The 19405-nt window shown below is 42.1% G+C and overlaps 1 protein-coding gene across 1 annotated transcript in view; it reads left to right on the top strand.

The window, feature by feature from the left end:
• The window catches only part of LOC148442562 (uncharacterized), a 135648-nt gene that overhangs the window by 26475 nt on the left and 89768 nt on the right, over positions 1–19405 (top strand). The window contains exon 6 of the mRNA XM_088463799.1: positions 16665–16789. Within this exon, the coding sequence (XP_088319925.1) occupies positions 16665–16789 (125 nt within the window). The remainder of the gene's footprint in view (positions 1–16664; positions 16790–19405) is intronic.

Here is a 19405-nt window from a genome sequence, read left to right as displayed (position 1 = left end):
GTGCTGTGTTGTCCATTACTGGGGTGTGCTGTGCTGTGTTGTCCATTACAGGGGTGTGCTGGGCTGTGTTGTCCATTACAGAGGTGTGTTGTGCTGTGTTGTCCATTACAGAGGTGTGTTGTGCTGTGTTGTCCATTACAGGGGTGTGTTGTGCTGTGTTGTCCATTACAGGGGTGTGTTGTGCTGTGTTGTCCATTACAGGGGTGTGTTGTGCTGTGTTGTTCATTACAGGGGTGTGCTGTGCTGTGTTATCTATTACAGGGGTGTGCTGTGCTGTGTTGTCCATTACAGGGCTGTGCTGGGCTGTGTTGTACAATACAGGGGTGTGCTGTGCTGTGTTGTACAGTACCGGGGTGTGCTGTGCTGGGCTTTGTTGTACAATACAGGGGTGTGCTGTGCTGTGCTGTGTTGTACAATACAGTGGTGTGCTGTGCTGTGTTGTGTTGTACAATACAGGGGTGTGCTGTGCTGTGTTGTGTTGTACAATACAGGGGTGTGCTGTGCTGGGCTGTGTTATACAATACAGGGGTGTGCTGTGCTGTGCTGTGTTGTACAATACAGGGGTGTGCTGTGCTGTGTTGTGTTGTTCAATACAGGGGTGTGCTGTGCTGTGCTGTGTTGTCCATTACAGGGGTGTGCTGTGCTGTGCTGTCCATTACAGGGGTGTGCTGTGCTGTGCTGTGTTGTACAATACAGGGGTGTGCTGTGCTGTGTTGTGTTGTACAATACAGGGGTGTGCTGTGCTGTGTTGTACAATGCAGGGGTGTGCTCTGCTGTGTTGTCCATTACAGGGGTGTGCTGGGCTGTGTTGTCCAATAAAGGGGTGTGCTGTGCTCTGTCCAGCGGGCTGTTTTATTTATCATTGCTTTGCTAAGCCAGGGCTGTGCTGTGTATCTAGTGTGCTGTAAAGTATTGTGAGTGACACTGTTGGTCAGTAATGCCGCAGTGTAATATATTCATAAAAAATATTGTGACACTAAGTCCGTATTCAATTAGATGCGAAAAGCCATTTTCGGCAGAAAAGTATCGCGAATGATGTCATTTCGCCAGGTGGAAACTTATCTTGGTATTCAAGTCCAAAGACTTTTCGCGTATGCAGAAAGGATATGCAAAGTAATAGGTAGAAAAGATTCACCACTGAAAGCAGGCGGAAAAAAGTGCAGATTTGGAGTTTTGGGGTGCAAACATGGGGAAGCTACTCAGCACCCTTAGGACAGCCCCCCAAAGAATAACTGTGCAAAAAATCCCCCCAAAAAATTGAGGAAAACCCCCAAAAATGCACTTTGAAAAAGGTTGTGAAAAAGTACAAAGTTGGGGTAGAAACATAAAAAGTGAATTAGCGAAATAGACTTTTGGGGGTCACATATACAAAGAAGAAAAATAAGTAGTTTTGGGGGGTCTCCCGGTATGGGGGAGGTGTTTTATTGAATGCAGGTGTTTACTGAAGGTGCGTTTTTCACGGTTTTTAAAACTTCACTTTAGTGACATTAAACCATGCTTGCACCCATTTACATGTACCCCAAATATGACAGGACTACTTATTTTACCCCCCAAAAAACTGCTTTATGCTTTTCTTCACCACATGTGCAAAGACTTTATTTAGAAGCAATTGACAGCACTACAGTGCCCTTTATTAGGGCTATTCTGGGTTATCTATATTGATCCCCAATGTTAGTGCTGCTTTTGGGGGGTGTCAGGCTGATTTCCCCATTGTTTTACAGCACTTTCCGCCTGTTCAAGTATCACCGGGACGCATTTTTGCGTCCTTTTGAATTGATTACGGAGAATAGCTGGGGGCACCTGATAAGTTTTTGCATATGAAACATGCAATGTAGGTGGAAAGTCAGACAGACAAAACTTTTCGTGACTAATACCTCTTTTCCATCAAAAACCCAGGTCCAACCTGGGTTTTTGGACATGGTTCCAACCCTCGTCAGACCCAGGTCAGACCCATTTACACTGCACCTTTGATCTGGGTCACTCCCAGGTCAGCCCTGTTCACACTGAACTCAGGTCTGCCCTGCTAAACCTGTGAGGTCATAAAAAGTGGGAGGTGACTGCTCCACAACCACCAATCCACTCATTTTAGGCATGATCCAGGTCAGATAACCCGGGTTGCACCGTTTACACTGCACCATTACCTGGGTCCATCCTGGGTCCAACCGTGGTAGCTACCTGGGTTGGATTGCAGGGTCACTGGACCTGGGTTATTTTTCAGGGACCCTTTTACACTGAGCTGCGACCCGGGTAGACCCAGCAAAAACCCAGGTTTTTGCTCTGGTGTAAAAGGGGTATAATTGAATACGGGCCTGTAAGTGGAAACGCAGTGTAATATTCACCACAAGGCAGGAATGAATCCTGCACCAATATCTTTATCATAACTATTATCTTCAATGGTCCTTATCTCAAATTATCTCAGATCTGTGGTAAATGTCCCTAACGTATAGCTAAATAGCTACTATGAGGTGCTACCACTACTTGATTTTTACATATTTCACAAAAAAACGAAGGGAAAGGTAAGCAGTTTCCAGAGTGCACTAGCGACCACAATAATATCATTTTAAAAGTTGTTGTAAACTTTATTGGTATGTATTAAATGTATCAATCTTATAAATTGAATAGGTGAAATATAAAATAAAAGAACATGAAAAAAGAATGAAAGATAGTAAAGAGTATAAAATATATGTTCAACAAAACAACCGTTGTCTGTGTTTCTGTATATCACTTATTACAGCTATTTGCTTAGTGGTAGTCACACAGTTATTTCTTTGTTCCATATGTTATAGCCAGAGAGATTATGGAATGAAATTCCCTCACACAGGGAGAGATGGGTGTTGTGTAGTCTTATCCCTTTATCACATTAATCAGTCGATGGTTCCAAAGATACTCTCACATAATTATTACACATTCTCACATCATCAGTAATGGGCTAATCATAATGATCCTGCTATAATTATATATATAACCTCCCCCTGCTAATACAGCATTATATACTGACAGATAATCGTACTTTGTGTCACTTTTATCTCCTGATTAAATGTATCCAATAAGTTCCCCCTTGGTAACTGTATAACTGGCCACTATGGTCATTGCCATTCATATAATATTCTTTATTAACCAGATTTATTATTTACTATGCTACTTACTGTAAATGTATTTATGTCCTACTAATGAGGATTCCCATCATATCCCGCACAGGTACAACTCAGTATGGATTAATTAATATTTTTAAAATCTATTCACATTAATCACCATTTAGGTTATGGCAGGTTAGGACTGTGTCTATGGTATCACGTAGCTTCTGGTGACAGCCTAGGCAGAGGACAGGGTAATATAGGATAGAAATGTACCTGACCCTGGCGCTCACCATGTGATCTGAGGGCCTGATTCAGAGCCTGACGCTCCGACAAGTGCGCTCGCTCTGAATCAGGGCCGTCCTATCTAAAATTGGAGCGGCCTCCTGGCCGATCGCATAGCTGTGGGTGACCACCCACAGCTTATGCGAGCGGCCAAAAAGATGGTCGCGATGGAATATAGAAATAAGAAATGCTCTCCAATAACTTTAAAAATCAGATGTGAACAGAAGGCCTGATTCAGACCCGGACGCTATTTGCGGCCGCTCGCTGGCTAAAATGGGCCGGCTATTTAAATCATGCGCTCGCACTGCGTCGCGTAAAGCCGCCCACTAAGTAGTAGCGAGCGGCCGCACTATGCGCTCACACCTGTATAAAGACGCCCCTTTGCCACTTGCAACACACGTCATCTCCGGCGGTTGTAGGATTAATCGGGAGCATCGAGACCCATCGGAGCTGCTCGCAGCACTTGTGGTAGCCTTTTCCCACCACAACATTGCGAGCAGTTCTGGCTAAAATACAACCCAGTCACGTGTGTAATGATACTGCTTTGCTAATTATGCACACCCATTAAACTCCGTTCTGACGGTCGGGCATGGCTGCGTTCGCACATCCACACCCCCATTTACAAGCACCTTCCCCTGTTACCACCCACAAACGGCGCTGTCACTCAAAATAGCGGCCCGACTGCGGGCTATGGGTGAGCACTTTCTCATCACACTGGCTTGTTTGCGCACGCGCATTGTGACTCATACGCAGATTGCGAAAAATCGCTCAATGCGAGCGCAGCATAGCGTCTAGGTCTGAATCAGGCCCAGAGTCAGAGTTCCAATGTTCAGAACCTAAGCTTAGGTGTGAATAGATATTATTACCGTCATCAGAGGATTCAGATGATGGAGCTGTATGGAGCGTTGGTGGTTGTTCTTATTAACCAGGAAGGTAGAGCTGGATAATTATCCTGAGTGAAGAAATCCTATGTTGCTGGTTAGTTTGCTGATTGACAAGTCGGTCCTAATAAGCAGCCCTGCTAGTAACGCTGCTGCTGCTGTTGGTAAATATTTACTGCTGCTCCGAGGCTCCGTTCCGGATACATTTGTATTGTGCCTGCACGTCTCTATCAAGAAATCAGTGTGTGTGCGACGATCTATGTAGGTGCAAAGTGAGTGCTCCTGATCTCCGTTGTGTAGGCTGTGTGCTGAGACTACTTGTCTTTACCGCGTGTGACCGCCGGTTGTATAAAGCGTTCTGGATGAATGCAGTACTGCTGCTGCCCTCAGTTCTCAGCTGCTAGCCGGCAATATGGTCACAGTCTGTACACAGTGAGTAGAACGGTGAAATACAAATTGTATACTCACTCTCACTAGGACAAACTGCAGGTCCTCTGGTGGCTAGCAACACAAAGTCCTGTGCAAGAGGGGATGTAGGATATATTCCATGAAAAGCTCAACGCGTTTCTGTGCTGCTTAGCACCTTCGTCAGGAGCATGATGATCCATTTGAGAAGAGATGGTCCTTTTAAAGGAGACTTGCTGATTATCCACAGATATATCTCTCCATGTAATCATTGAGAGGTTTCGCCTTCACAGCGATGATTACCCCCTATGATTAAAGGGATGCACATACACAATTATGTACAATTCTACATAAACTTACAGATATAATTCCATTATTTAATTATTAAATTATGAACTTGGCATGAATGTCAGTATGTCATTAAGTATGATTATAGGTAATACCTACACTCTATGGGTTCAACCTACAGTTAAAATTTTCCTAAATATCGGGCGCAATATAATTAATCCTCCATATTGCGAAGTAACCTTATACTAGAAAAGCTCCATTTTTCACTAGATCTAGTGTAAATATTGTTGGTGAATACTAGTATACCTCAAATAGTATATGAACACCCCAATTCTACATTATTTCTCAAAAAATATAAAATAATAATAATATGAAATATGAATAAAAAATAAAAATTATAAAAAATATTATACATTTTTTTGTTATCCATTTGCAGTAAGAAACTGCCCATAATTCAGACTAAACAGATTTAATATTCATAGTGATCTAATGATGTTATTCAGACAAACATATTCTTCACATACTAACGAAAAACTAGGCTGAGGGACCAATCTGTGTCTGCAATTTCGTTGAGAGCTTCAGGTTGCATAGTTCCCATTTTATGTACCCAATAGGTGTTGCCAGAGCCGTAGCTAGAGTTTTTGGCGCCCTGTGCCAGAAAGAGCATTGGCGTCCCCCTCATTTTTCAAAAGGGCATAATGCATCCAAAAAAGGGCCATGGCCTCATGGGGAAGGGCCAGGGAAGAGATAGGGGAGGCCAGGAGATGCTGGGGATAAATAGGGACATAATATAGTGCACCTGAGAGAGGGCCATGGCCTCATGGGGAAGGGCCAGGGGAGAGATAGGGGAGGCCAGGAGATGCTGGGGATAAATAGGGACATAATATAGTGCAATTGAGAGAGGGCCATGGCCTCATGGGGAAGGGCCAGGGGAGAGATAGGGGAGGCCAGGAGATGCTGGGGATAAATAGGGACATAATATAGTGCACCTGAGAGAGGGCCATGGCCTCATGGGGAAGGGCCAGGGAAGAGATAGGAGAGGCCAGGAGATGCTGGGGATAAATAGGGACATATTATAGTGCACCTGAGAGAGGGCCATGGCCTCATGGGGAAGGGCCAGGGAAGAGATAGGAGAGGCAAGGAGATGCTGGGGATAAATAGGGACATAATATAGTGCACCTGAGAGAGGGCCATGGCATCATGGGGAAGGGCCAGGGAAGAGATAGGGGAGGCCAGGAGATGCTGGGGATAAATAGGGACATAATATAGTGCACCTGAGAGAGGGCCATGGCCTCATGGGGAAGGGCCAGGGAAGAGATAGGAGAGGCCAGGAGATGCTGGGGATTAATAGGGACATATTATAGTGCACCTGAGAGAGGGCCATGGCCTCATGGGGAAGGGCCAGGGAAGAGATAGGAGAGGCAAGGAGATGCTGGGGATAAATAGGGACATAATATAGTGCACCTGAGAGAGGGCCATGGCCTCATGGGGAAGGGCCAGGGAAGAGATAGGGGAGGCCAGGAGATGCTGGGGATAAATAGGGACATAATATAGTGCACCTGAGAGAGGGCCATGGCCTCATGGGGAAGGGCCAGGGAAGAGATAGGGGAGGCCAGGAAATGGGGATAAATAGGAACATAATATAGTGCACCTGAGAGAGGGCCATGGCCTCATGGGGAAGGGCCAGGGAAGAGATAGGGGAGGCCAGGAGATGGGGATAAATAGGGACATAATATAGTGCACCTGAGAGAGGGCCATGGCCTCATGGGGAAGGGCCAGGGGAGAGATAGGGGAGGCCAGGAGATGCTGGGGATAAATAGGGACATAATATAGTGCACCTGAGAGAGGGCCATGGCCTCATGGGGAAGGGCCAGGGAAGAGATAGGAGAGGCCAGGAGATGCTGGGGATAAATAGGGACATATTATAGTGCACCTGAGAGAGGGCCATGGCCTCATGGGGAAGGGCCAGGGAAGAGATAGGAGAGGCCAGGAGATGCTGGGGATGAAATATGAGGACGCTACAAGCAAGAATGATAATAAAAAGAAATTTGACTGGCCCAAACAGCCCCCCCTGACCTGTGGTGCCCTGTGCGATGGCACCGGCCACACTACCCTAGCTATGACCCTGGGTGTTGCGTAGGCACAATCGAGAATACCTATCTCCCCCTCTAATAGTGGGGGTAAGAGTTTCTATACCTACAATTTTCATACACTTATACTAGAAAGTGAGTGTACTGCAGATTTCTTGAGTACATTTCTGCGATGTTCCAGAAATCTATCTCTGACTCTACGTGTAGTGCGACCTATGTATTGCTTACCACAGGTGCAATTAATGAGGTATATGATTAATGAGGTGTATGATTAATGAGGTATATGATTAATGAGGTGTATGATTAATGAGGTATATGATTAATGAGGTGTATGATTTATGTTGAGTTGCAATTGATATTTGTTTATTGAAAAAAACATTTTTGTAGTAAATGAAGTGAAACTTTGTGCTTTATGCTGTATAGAGTCACATGTCAGACATTTTGTGGAACCAGACTTGTAACAACCTGTAATACCTGTCAGTAACCAATTTTTGTTGTTATTGTTCTCTCCCCTCTGTGTCTGATAGTTATAATTATTTATAGGTGCCAATAGTTTTCCTAAATGTTTGGCCTTTTTAAAGATAACTTTAGTACCTGCACCAATCTCATTCTTCAGAATTGGATCTGTGAATAAAACTTTTTGCCTTGTGTTAATGATCTTCCTTACATTGCCTCCTGCTGAGTTATACATAGATATACATGTTGTTGCTTGTGTGAAATCAGACTGTTGTTGGTCCTTATGAGGCTGTTTAGTTACATAGTGTTTGTCTCTCCATTGCTGATATTGATTTATATAAATCCTGTAGTAATGTTTCAGGATGTTCTTTCTTCTAACAGATCATATGAATGTTCTTTAAATTCATTAAAGTCTGAACAATTTCCTCTCGGTATGGATGGATCTAGACTTTCCTTTTATAGGGAAGGGTGGTTAAAGAATTGAATTTGCCTACTCCCACTTTCAATCCCAACTCTTTTGGGTCTTGCACCTCTCTACACCACATTCGGACACAGGCTGAGCAGATCTACTGAGTGGGATACAGGTCTGTGTGCTATACATTACACTGTGCGGTCGGGTATTGCCGTCACCGTTGCTGCAGTTACTGGTTCTATACGGTGTGTCTGCAGCACATCTGGTCAGTAACGTGTGAGGGGAACTGTAGCACAGACCTGGTTATGCATAGTGTGCAGGGAGACTGGCTGTGAGCTACACATTGGTCAGCACTAGGAGATGGGCACACATCGATGTAATCTGACTGTCCTGGAAAATAGTATGTTTTGTGTATATTCTATCAGCGGCTGTTGCACCTCAGTGGTTAGATCTCTGTGCGCCATACCATAACTCTATGTATTACCCCAGGCCTACCTTATGGATGTCCCGTAGAGGATAATGCACTAGGATGCCCATGCATGTAAGGGAAATGCCTGTAGTGCCAGCGGCCCCAATGTCCTCTGTATCTGTAGTACAATCGCTGGATGGATACATCACAGACTGACCTGATTAGGACCATCTGCAACTCCCTTCCCCAGTGCTTCCTCTTGGTACCTCTTATAGTGTCAGCACTGGACTTACAGCTGTACTGCTGCCACATAAGGAACACTTTAATTCATAACTATAAAATGGCTGCCACATAAGGAACACTTTAATTCATAACTATAAAATGGCTGCCACATAAGGAACACTTTAATTCATAACTATAAAATGGCTGCCACATAAGGAACACTTTAATTCATAACTATAAAATGGCTGCCACATAAGGAACACTTTAATTCATAACTATAAAATGGCTGCCACATAAGGAACACTTTAATTCATAACTATAAAATGGCTGCCACATAAGGAACACTTTAATTCATAACTATAAAATGGCTGCCACATAAGGAACACTTTAATTCATAACTATAAAATGGCTGCCACATAAGGAACACTTTAATTCATAACTATAAAATGGCCATGATGGTGGCTTTGTTCTTGTCCACAAGCTAATACTCCTCCACTCCCTCCAATACATCACCAACACATATTTCTGCAGTGGTAACATATTTTTATTCTTGTATCATACAGTTGACTCCTTACCTTTTACTGCCCCCTTTGGAAAGAGACCCACTACGACCGGCGCTGTCGGTCGTAGCGGGTCTCACGCATGCGCACGAGGGAGCCGGCTCCCTCGTGCACATGCGCACTGACCAAACATCGAGGCGGTCGTAGACCGTATGGCCACCTCTGAATAAGCTCCTGATTCTTGTCACAGAGCTTAAACTGAAAAAATGTTAACTGTTTAATATTAACATGGCTTATATGCATTCATCAATCCATGAAACAAAACCCCATTATTTATGTATTATGGTGAGTGATTTAATAATGGTGAGTTTTCTGTTTTTATTATATATATATTAGAGATGTGCAAACTCAGTTCGGACTTTCCCGCCAAGTTTGGATTATTCAAACCAAAAGTTGGGTCTCAGAAAGAGGCAAAAAGTCCATGAAATATGACGTTTTGACTCTTTCAAAGATCCAATTTTTGGCAAAAAAAATCTGTACTTGGCATGTAAATCTGATTCAAATCGAGCATACACTTCTCTAATATACTGTGTGTATGTATGTGTATGTGTGTGTGTGTGTGTGCGTGTGTGTATATGTATGTGTGTGTGTGTGTGTGTATGTATGTGTGTATGTGTGTGTGTGTGTGTGTGTGTATATGTATATGTGTATGTATATGTGTGTGTGTGTATATATGTATATGTATATATATATATATATATAAAATATATATTTTCAAGGTGAAAGGAGAGCGCACTCGTGATTATGTGAAAAATAACAATTTACTAATGACATTTGCTCATGTACATCAATCTTTAAAACATTAATCTCCACCATGGACGGTCCTCCGGATCCTGGTGTAATCGACAGGCCACGCTGCAAACAGCAATTCAGAGGACCACCTCCGGCTCTTGGAATACCGGATGACATCACACGTCCACGTCAGTAAGCCATTCCCAACGCGTTTCATCACTTGGAGACTACATCAGGGGGTGTGGGTAACCTCAAAACTGTGAATCCTTATATACCCATCTCCTCCAATTAATACTTGAAAGTTTGGATAATTCCATTTCACAATATTAAAACATAGTAGGTATATGTAAAATAATAAATATATATATATATATGCATCAATTTAAATTACATCATATCCATAACAAATATAAAATCTATAAGAACAACATTTCATGTTTACCAAAATGTACAAAACAGCCATAAAAAACATCAGAAAGACACAAAATAGGCAATTAATCAATTAGGGAGCTGTTTCTAGGAGTAACAGCACCTATGTAACATTATACATCCTTAGAACTGATCGACATATTCTTACAGCACACCAGATATCTAGAAGATATACATAATCTATGTTCCCAAATAGAAATAAATAAAAAATATATAAAATCATATGGAATTGAAGCCGATTTCTATAAAAAGAAAACATACAACATATTAGACAGAATTAGGAGGAACAAACCCAAACGATATAATATATTCATATGGATTCATGAACGTTTATATCGCTGCGACATTGAAGATATGCACGCTCGCGGTGGTCAGCATGCACTATAAGTATAGCACAGAAGGGAAATTAATCCAACATCCACTGCGCTACATAGATTCCAGCCTCGCAGCGCTAATCCTGCTAAAAGTATACAGTGTCAGAGCCTTCGTTCATTCCACTAGGTGCCAGGGTATTTAATGTGTATATCCAGAAAGTTTCTCGCTTTGATAACTGTAACAGAATATCACCTTTCCCATCATCTAATGTCACCTGTTCTATAGCCTTAAACTTACATTTTTCTAATCTGGAGTTACAACAGATTAGACACTTTGTTTAAAATATTTCTGGTATGTTCCAGAATTCGTATTTTTAGCTGACGTTTCGTCTTACCGACATAACGTTTACCACATCCACATTCCAGCAGGTAGATGACATGTGCTAGTACAACTCATTTTTCCTTTTATCTTCCAAGTTTTATCGTTCACGGAATTTGAACCCGCTTTATTATCTTTATTGGCATATTTACAAATCTTACATTTGTTACAGGGAAAAACCCTTCTGTTTTATTAAGCCAACATTCATCTTCAGGCATTACCAGATTGCTCGGAGCTAGCCTATTTTTCAAACTTTGTGCTTTTTTATACACCACCCATAGTTTATTAGGGATTATGTCTTTTAGCAAGGGATCCAGACGTAGAACGTCCCAATGCTTATTCAAAGCCTCTCTATGGGCTCTTTTTATTATCATTATTTTTACTAAAATAAAGTGAAAAAGGCTGTTTTGTGTTGTCACACCCTTCTCACATTATGTTAGTATCACCTATAGTTATTACAGGGCAATTGAGTAGAATTCGTAAAATTCTACTCCAACCCCTAAGTATCACTTATTTTCAGTAATCAGGTCACATTTCCCATAATTGTAATGGGAAATGTGATCTGCCTGGTAGTTACTAAAAATAAATACCTAGGGAGGCCCTGTGATAACGCCACTTGGAGGTGGCATTATCCAGGGTTTCCCCCCGTTACCGGGCTCCTACTCTGCTCTAAAAGGCAGAGCAGAGCCCGGAGCTGGCTCCAGTGATCAGTTGTGTGGTCTAAACAGACCGCAAGCTGATCTCTGCTATAAAAAAAAAAATGTTACTTACCTGACTCCAGGGACCGGTGATCGGGGCTCCGGTGACGTTCTCCCTCTGGTCAGCTGGTCTCCCATAGTGCACTGCGGCCCGGTCATCAGGTGACCGTGTCCCAGTGCAGTATGGGATGTCAGCTGACCGGAGGCATGGAAGACATCACCGGAGCACCGATGACTGCAGGTAAGTGCTATTGAGGGATGGGGGGTCGCGGGGGGGGTCCGCGATCATGGGGGGTGGGGCTTAGCACTGGGGGGCAGGGCTCGGCACCGGGGGTTAGCAGCGATGGTCGGTCGGCGCATGTGTTGGCACTTTGTCACGGTATTTTTTGCGAAAATACCGTGACTAGTGAATGGAGGGGATTTGCAGGGACAGAGCTTTATCGCAAGCTCTGCCCTTACAAGGGTTTTGTAGTAAATCCCTTTGATATTGCCTGAATTCGCAATGCGAATTCACTCAGTAATATCACAGTACAATTTGCATTACAAATGCGGATTGTAGTAAATAGAGCCCTATTTCCTTTGACCCAGTGTTGAAGGTGGTAACAAATGTAATAATATTTCTCTCTTTTACATGGTTATTATCCTTATTTTTATATATTAGAAGTTCAGATCTCTCTCGACTAGCTGCTTTACGTTTACACTCAGTGATAATATTTGCAGGATACATTTTGTCCCTAAATCTCTGTCCGTAGATTTCAGCTTGCTCATTAAATTTCTCAGAATCAGAATAGTTACAACGTAACCTCACAAACTGTGAGTAAGGGATGTTAGAAACCCACTTCTTATAATGACAGCTTTGAAAATGAACGTAACTATTACGACCTACTTCCTTGATATATGTGTAGGTATTAATTTTATCACCTGTACTATCCAGAGTTAGATCTACAAACTCAATCTTATCCTTCTTATTGTTAGAAGTAAACCTCAGATTATAATTATTTGTGTTCAAATTCAACATTAACTCATTAAAGGTCATTTCATCCCCCTCCCAAACAATGAGTATATCATCTATTTATCTCCAAAATATTTTAATATGGCCCCCAAAGCAATTATTAGATTCTATCACTACCTTCTCCCATTTACCTAAATATAAATTTGCCAAGTTGGGTGCGTAAGGGGTCCCCATTGCAACTCCACAATCCTGATTATAAAGCACATCTTGAAACTTAAAATAATTATTGGTTAAAATTAGATTGTATATATTCCAAAATAAAACTTTTTTGTCCTCACTGACCTCCATATCATCATCCAGAAGGTGTTGGCGGTAAATATTGCAGGTGCTAGGATCTAGTTTCTGATGTTATCAAAAACTTTGACAAAGCCAGTGTAGCGAAACGCCATGTCGGTAGCTGCGCATGTGACCTGACCTCATATCTTACTAACAATATATATAAGGAAAAAAAACGCTCACCCCAAAATAATTGTTGCTACCTAATAGTAGCACCCACTCTGGGTCATATAATTACAAATTAATGTACTGCATAATAACAGTACATATATAAGCTGAGAGCAGACTCACCTAGAAGGTACCCCAGAAACCTCCTAATGGCACTATTCAGACCAACACATCCTCCCAATGCTGGCTCCTTTCATGCCTCACAGAACTGCAAACAAAAAGTATGGTGGTCGCTCACATCAACTTAATGACATTGCACAGGTGCTTGTAAAGGGGGGGATTACACTGAGCTACAGAAAAAAAGGGATTTTCCCTCCAGCACACTGCAGCAAACCAACAAAAATACTTGAATCCTACATGATAATAGAAATTCAGAGGTATTGGTTTACATACATTTGCAAATATATGAATAAGCGCTGGGCCAAACGTCAAGGCTCCTCTATACCAGCGTCCCCAACATTATGGGGTTCACGTCTGAGACGCAGGGAACCCCAAAAGAATCCAGCCAAGGACCATCCCCAGGGCATCACACGAATAATGGAAAAAAGGGTGAAAGTGAAGTGTAAAGTATAGTTGTGTAAAGATAAATCAATAAGTGTTAATGGTAAGGGGTTAAAATGACATAAATAATAGACAAACAAATAGAAAGGTGATAAAAAAATATCTATGTGAATTAAGTGGTGATGCCCTGAAAAAAGGCCCAGCCAGAGCAAGCCTGGTGGCCCCACACCCAAACGCTCACCCCAAAATAATTGTTGCTACCTAATAGTAGCCTTGACGTTTGGCCCAGCGCTTATTCATATATTTGCAAATGTATGTAAACCAATACCTCTGAATTTCTATTATCATGTAGGATTCAAGTATTTTTGTTTTTGCTGCAGTGTGCTGGAGGGAAAATCCCTTTTTTTTTTTTTTTTTTTTTGTTTCTGTAGCTCAGTGTAAACCCCCGCCCTTTACGAGCACCTGTGCAATGTCATTAAGTTGATGTGAGCGACCACCATACTTTTTGTTTGTAACAATATATATAATTAATATGTGGTGTTTGTGCACGTGAATCCCAATTAAGGGGAAACATTACGGTGCCTGAACTGCTATGATTAACATAGAGTGACATCATTACTCATATAGAGAGTGATATATTTACATATTTCCCAGCAATACTTGCTAATATAGGGAAAATTCCATCTAGAAGTTGTGGGAGGATGTGTTAATGTATTAACAAATTATTGTGAAAAATTGTTTCTAGACACTTCCATTACTGAATAAAGGAATTATATGTGACACTGAAATAGTTATCTAATAGTGGAATAGAACTCACTTTAACCATCCTAGAATATTGTAAAAATTACTCCCTGAGGATTTGTAATCACTGGATGTAAAAGAATAGAATGTATTCTGATAAACTGTATTAATACAATTCCCAGTATCATAAATTCTAAGCTAACCCATGGTCTGCTGGATAAGCTGAAACCAAGGGATTGTATAACATCCTCAACATCTGACTCTGCAAATGTTAAGCAAAGCATTCTGGGCTTTTATGTAATCTTTATGCAGTAATACAAACACACAAACATTCTGGCTGAATTCTGATAGTATCAATGATATAAAATCAAAAGAGAATACCAGCCATTACCTATTGTGACATGATAGAGGCAGACACATGCACCGTAATCAGTTTTTAATCACATTTTCTTTCTTTGTGACACACATTTTTTTATCAATTTTTCGTTGTTCTTCCTTTGATATTTGATATTAATCTCATAATATTAAAAGTTGTTTTAATAATTAGTGCACCACTATGACATTTTATCGTTCCTCTTTTGTCTTTAAATACAACATAGATGTCTGTGGTAGCACCCCTCATTTACATTATTGGATTCTTATGATACAGGATATGAGGGTCTTTGTCTTCTCTTTTTGAGAAGAGATGCAATTTCTCTTGGCGACTGTAATTGCTTACTAAGTCTTTCCTTGTAACTGTGTGTGGTGAATGGCATGTTGACAATTTTATGTTGTTCTGCAGCAATCTTTCCCTTTGTTAGAGGTGTTTTTTTTCTTTATTACAGTATATTTATTTATTTTAGATGCCCTGACTTAGACTCTCTGTGCCCTTGAGCATTGGCTTTAGTAGATGACGTTGAAGGACTAGTATCGCCATCATGACTGGTGGCAGCAGCTGGAGTGCTAGTATTTGCTTGCTCTTCTCTAAACTAATTGATATCCATTTTTCTATTTGCATATGACTGGGTGGAGTTAGACTGCTTTTACGCTCATACTCTGGGGTAATACAGCATACTGGGGTGCAGTGCACAGCACAAATACAACAATTTTTATTTTATATAACTGTCAACTTGGCTCACACTGCGTGGAATCAGACCGCTTTTGTACACATGCTCTGGGGTAATACAGCATACTGGGGTGCAGTACACAGTACAAATACAATTATTTATTTTTTTTAAATTGGCATCTTTGCTCACACTGTGCAGAGTCAGACCGTTTTTACGCGCACAATCTAAGGTAACACAGCCTACTGGGATGCAGTGCGCAGAACAGTACAAATACAACAATTTTATTTTTATTTATTTTACTTTTTTATTTTTTTAACTTATTATTTTACAGTTTTTCTGCTTGGCAAATATGGAGTCACACTGTGTACGCAGTGGGTGGGGCCTGTATGGTAAATGCAGCACCACCGGGATGGAAATTAATTAGAATATTTAGACTAAGGAGATTGGACACAGCTTGCCACTTAGATGGACATAGTGACAGCACAGCCCCTTAGAGATGGACACAGCCCCACTTGGATACTGCAGAGCAGAGTGCAGCATGCAGAAGCATGACTGGACTTGTGTGAATGGTGCAGAGTCCCATCCTCGACTCCTTTAATGGAATCCAAACCCCATGAGAATCGACGACTGGAGGATGACGTTCCGCCTCGATCTGACATCTGAGCCTGGCAGTAAACTCCAAGCCAGGACTCGGATATGGCTTGGATTAAGAAGTTCAGAGCTCATCTCTAGTTTCATGTCATACTGTAGCTCTCTTGTGTAGGTGATGGGTTCAAATACCGAAAAATTAATATAAAGTTTTTTCAGATACAGATTTTGCTCATGTTTGGTAAGTCTGTGACATAGTTATATGTGACACCATGGATCATTCACATTGATCAGACAAATGGCACTGCATGACTAAATAAACCAGCACCATCTGCACCACATAAAGCTCTGAAGAACCACCAACCACAGATGTCCCAGTCTACACAACTCCCATCCCCACTAATGTTACTCCTTTCATTTCTTCTTCAGGTATTATATGAAAACATGAAAAATTCTGTATTCTATTACACACGTGATTTTATCATGTATTGTACCGGCCGCCCCATATGTCGTCCTGACGGCATGAGGGTAGCCCGTCTCATTACTGGGTACATAATATGTACCCAGCTTAAATTCTCCAAGTACCTTTCTTTAACATATACTGTGTTAGATCCTTCTATAAGGTAGTTACTGATGTGAAGAATTCTTTATTGATGCTTCTGCAAGTAACAATAACTCAGTGTTTTTGTTTTCCTCAGATCTGCTCTACCCATACGGATCAGCAATTGATGCCCTCAGTCCAATTTCAGATGATGGATGGTCGCTCCTGACAGAACTTTCTATTGCAATTCCACTTTTTGGGAATTACTACTATTCCCTCTATGTAAGTATCTGTGTCACGAAACTAGGAATGATAATCTTAGCCATGGAGTTAGGAGGTAAGGGTTAAGGATGAGGAAGCAAATAACCTGTATATACGTCTTCTACTTCCACCAACACCAGACATTGACACGACCTGGTCAAAGGCGTGGAGTCTAACTTATCGGGAGGTGTTCCCAAGTGACACCCCCAATCGAGATATGGGTTTTAGCTGTACCCAATAGGCAGGTCGTGGTCCTTTGGTCAGGTGTCTGATGCTAATGGGGACAAATGGAAGAACATATATACAAGCTAAAGGACACAGGTGGACGTGCTGTTAATTGTAATGTGACCCGTGAAGAGAGCTGAGAACACTATGGGAATGAATGAAAGAAATCACTACTACTGGCAACAGACGCAGAAGACAGACATAAATACTGGAATCCTGGTAACATGGAATGCTAATAAAAGCTGGTATCCAGATACATGAGATGATGATAGGATTTCACAGGCACTAGTATCCAAACATTGGAGATGGTACCAATCATATAAGGAAAGAATGATAGTAGTAACTAGATACTTGTCACGGCTACAGACTCTTGAGACTCCTGAGGAGAAACAGACTTACCAGCTGGTACAAACTGAGGGGTTTTAAGGAATGACCTTCTCATGAAATAGCATCGGCACGCAATGTTAAAAGTAAACAAGATTTATTCAAAGACAAGACTGTGCTGAAAAGTTCTAGATACTTAAGCATAAAGTCTCCATAAGGCAAAGTTCAGATTATCACCACAAGCAGGTGTCAGGATAGTCATGCAAGAACAAAAGTTCATATAACAAAGTTCATATCATACCAACTAACAGGTGCGGAGTTGAACTCCATGAGGTAACGAAGATATGGTATGGGGCTGAACCCCAAGACATGACAAATATCCGGTATGAAGTGGTGCGGGGTTGAACCCCGAGACATAACTGAAAATCCAGTATGGAGTTGAGCCCCAAGGTGCAAAGGAGATCTGGTATGAGGAGGTGCTGGGGTTAAGCCCCAGAACGTGATGGAGGTCTGGTGTGGAAAGGTGCAGGGTTGAGCCCTGAAGTGCAGTGAAGATTAGGTATGGGGTTGAGCCCCAAGACATGACGGAGGTCCGGTGTGAAGAGGTGCAGGGCTGAGCCCTGAGATGAGGCAGAGGTCTGGAGTGAAGAGGCTTTCATGGTGCAGCAACCAGGTGAAGGGGTCCCATTGTGGGGAGTTCAGAGTAAATGATACTATAAGTAGGGGGAGGAGAAACACATGAGGGATGAGGGCCCTGCTCGTGAGAGTTTACATTCTAAAGGGGAAGGGCAGACAGACAGGGATGACACAGATGGGGTAGACAGTGAGGAAGGAGCATGGAGCAGGGGGTTAGGATATATGCTGCAGAATGTGTGTGTTTAAGATGACCTGATGTTATGTCAAGATTAAGGACTTCATTCAGAGTCGGTCGTAAGCGGCCGCTTGGTTGTACGCATCCGAGAACCACGCATGCGCATGGTTAGTTGTGCGCATGTGTGTACGAGGCTTTACGATCCAAAATGCTGTCGAGCGTACGGCTTACAAGCAGGAAGTGGCTTCCGAAAGTTGATTGACATGAAAGGCCGTTTGTGGGTGTTGACGGGGGGGTGGTCTGAAAACGCAGGCGTTCCTCACCGTTTTCAGGGCGTTTTAGGGGCGTACATAAGTTACCTTCTACGACCGACATAGAAGGCCGGAAGTAGTAAAACGTCACTCTGCGAGCAGGTTAGAGGCCTGGCTGATCGTACAGCTTGAGGTTGGGTATGTGCTCTCGCAAGCCCCAGAGTATAATTGATACTATCGAATGTTATTGATGATAGGATTGATGTTTCTATTTTGAGCAACACAATGCAAACAGCTAATAATTGTTTGAAGCTAATAACACTGCTAATTGGCTTGTAATTGATTCAGCTGCGTTAGCTTTAGCGAATAATAAGAATATATAAGTTTCATGGGGTTAGCTTGTTCAATGCGTTTTTTTGTTAATTTTTGGTGTAATTTGCACACAACACAAGTGGCCGCAACCATCAGAAGAAACTTAACATACAGCGACTGACAATGACTGACAACGATTGACTCGATCGCTAGCTGCTATCACTCGCTAGCTAGAGGAGGTGCATTATTCACGTATGGGCGTCACTTTGGTTGCGACCGACCGGCCGTGCGATTGCTTCCTTTTTCAGTTTCTCGGTCGTTAGGCGTTCGACCGAGTGGCCGCTTACGACCGACTCTGAATGAGGTCCTAAGTCCTTCATTCATCTATCTCTGTGACAGAAAATAGATTTTGTTTATGTTATTTACATACATACATGTACAAAATAAAGTTGTAGCACTTTAAATATTGTCTTTAATTATCACTTTAACTCTCTGTATACTCTCTGTATACTCTCTGTATACTCTCTGCATACTCCATGCGATACACGCCAGCAGCCCGGAAGGATACTCCAGCAACCACAATGGAAACTTGGCAAGTGTAGTTTATCTTTAAACAGGGATACAGTTCGGGTTCTGATAATAATTATAGAGATAATTGTTCGGAGCACTGGTATCTGCCTGGCACTAAACACAGTATAAACTAAGACACTCTCA

The sequence above is a fragment of the Taudactylus pleione genome, unplaced genomic scaffold (assembly GCF_031769625.1).
Source record: "Taudactylus pleione unplaced genomic scaffold, aTauple2 ptg001459l, whole genome shotgun sequence".
Lineage (NCBI taxonomy): Eukaryota > Metazoa > Chordata > Amphibia > Anura > Myobatrachidae > Taudactylus > Taudactylus pleione.
The sequence above is the reverse complement of the archived record's forward strand: the minus strand, read 5'-3'. Positions and strand labels throughout refer to the sequence as shown.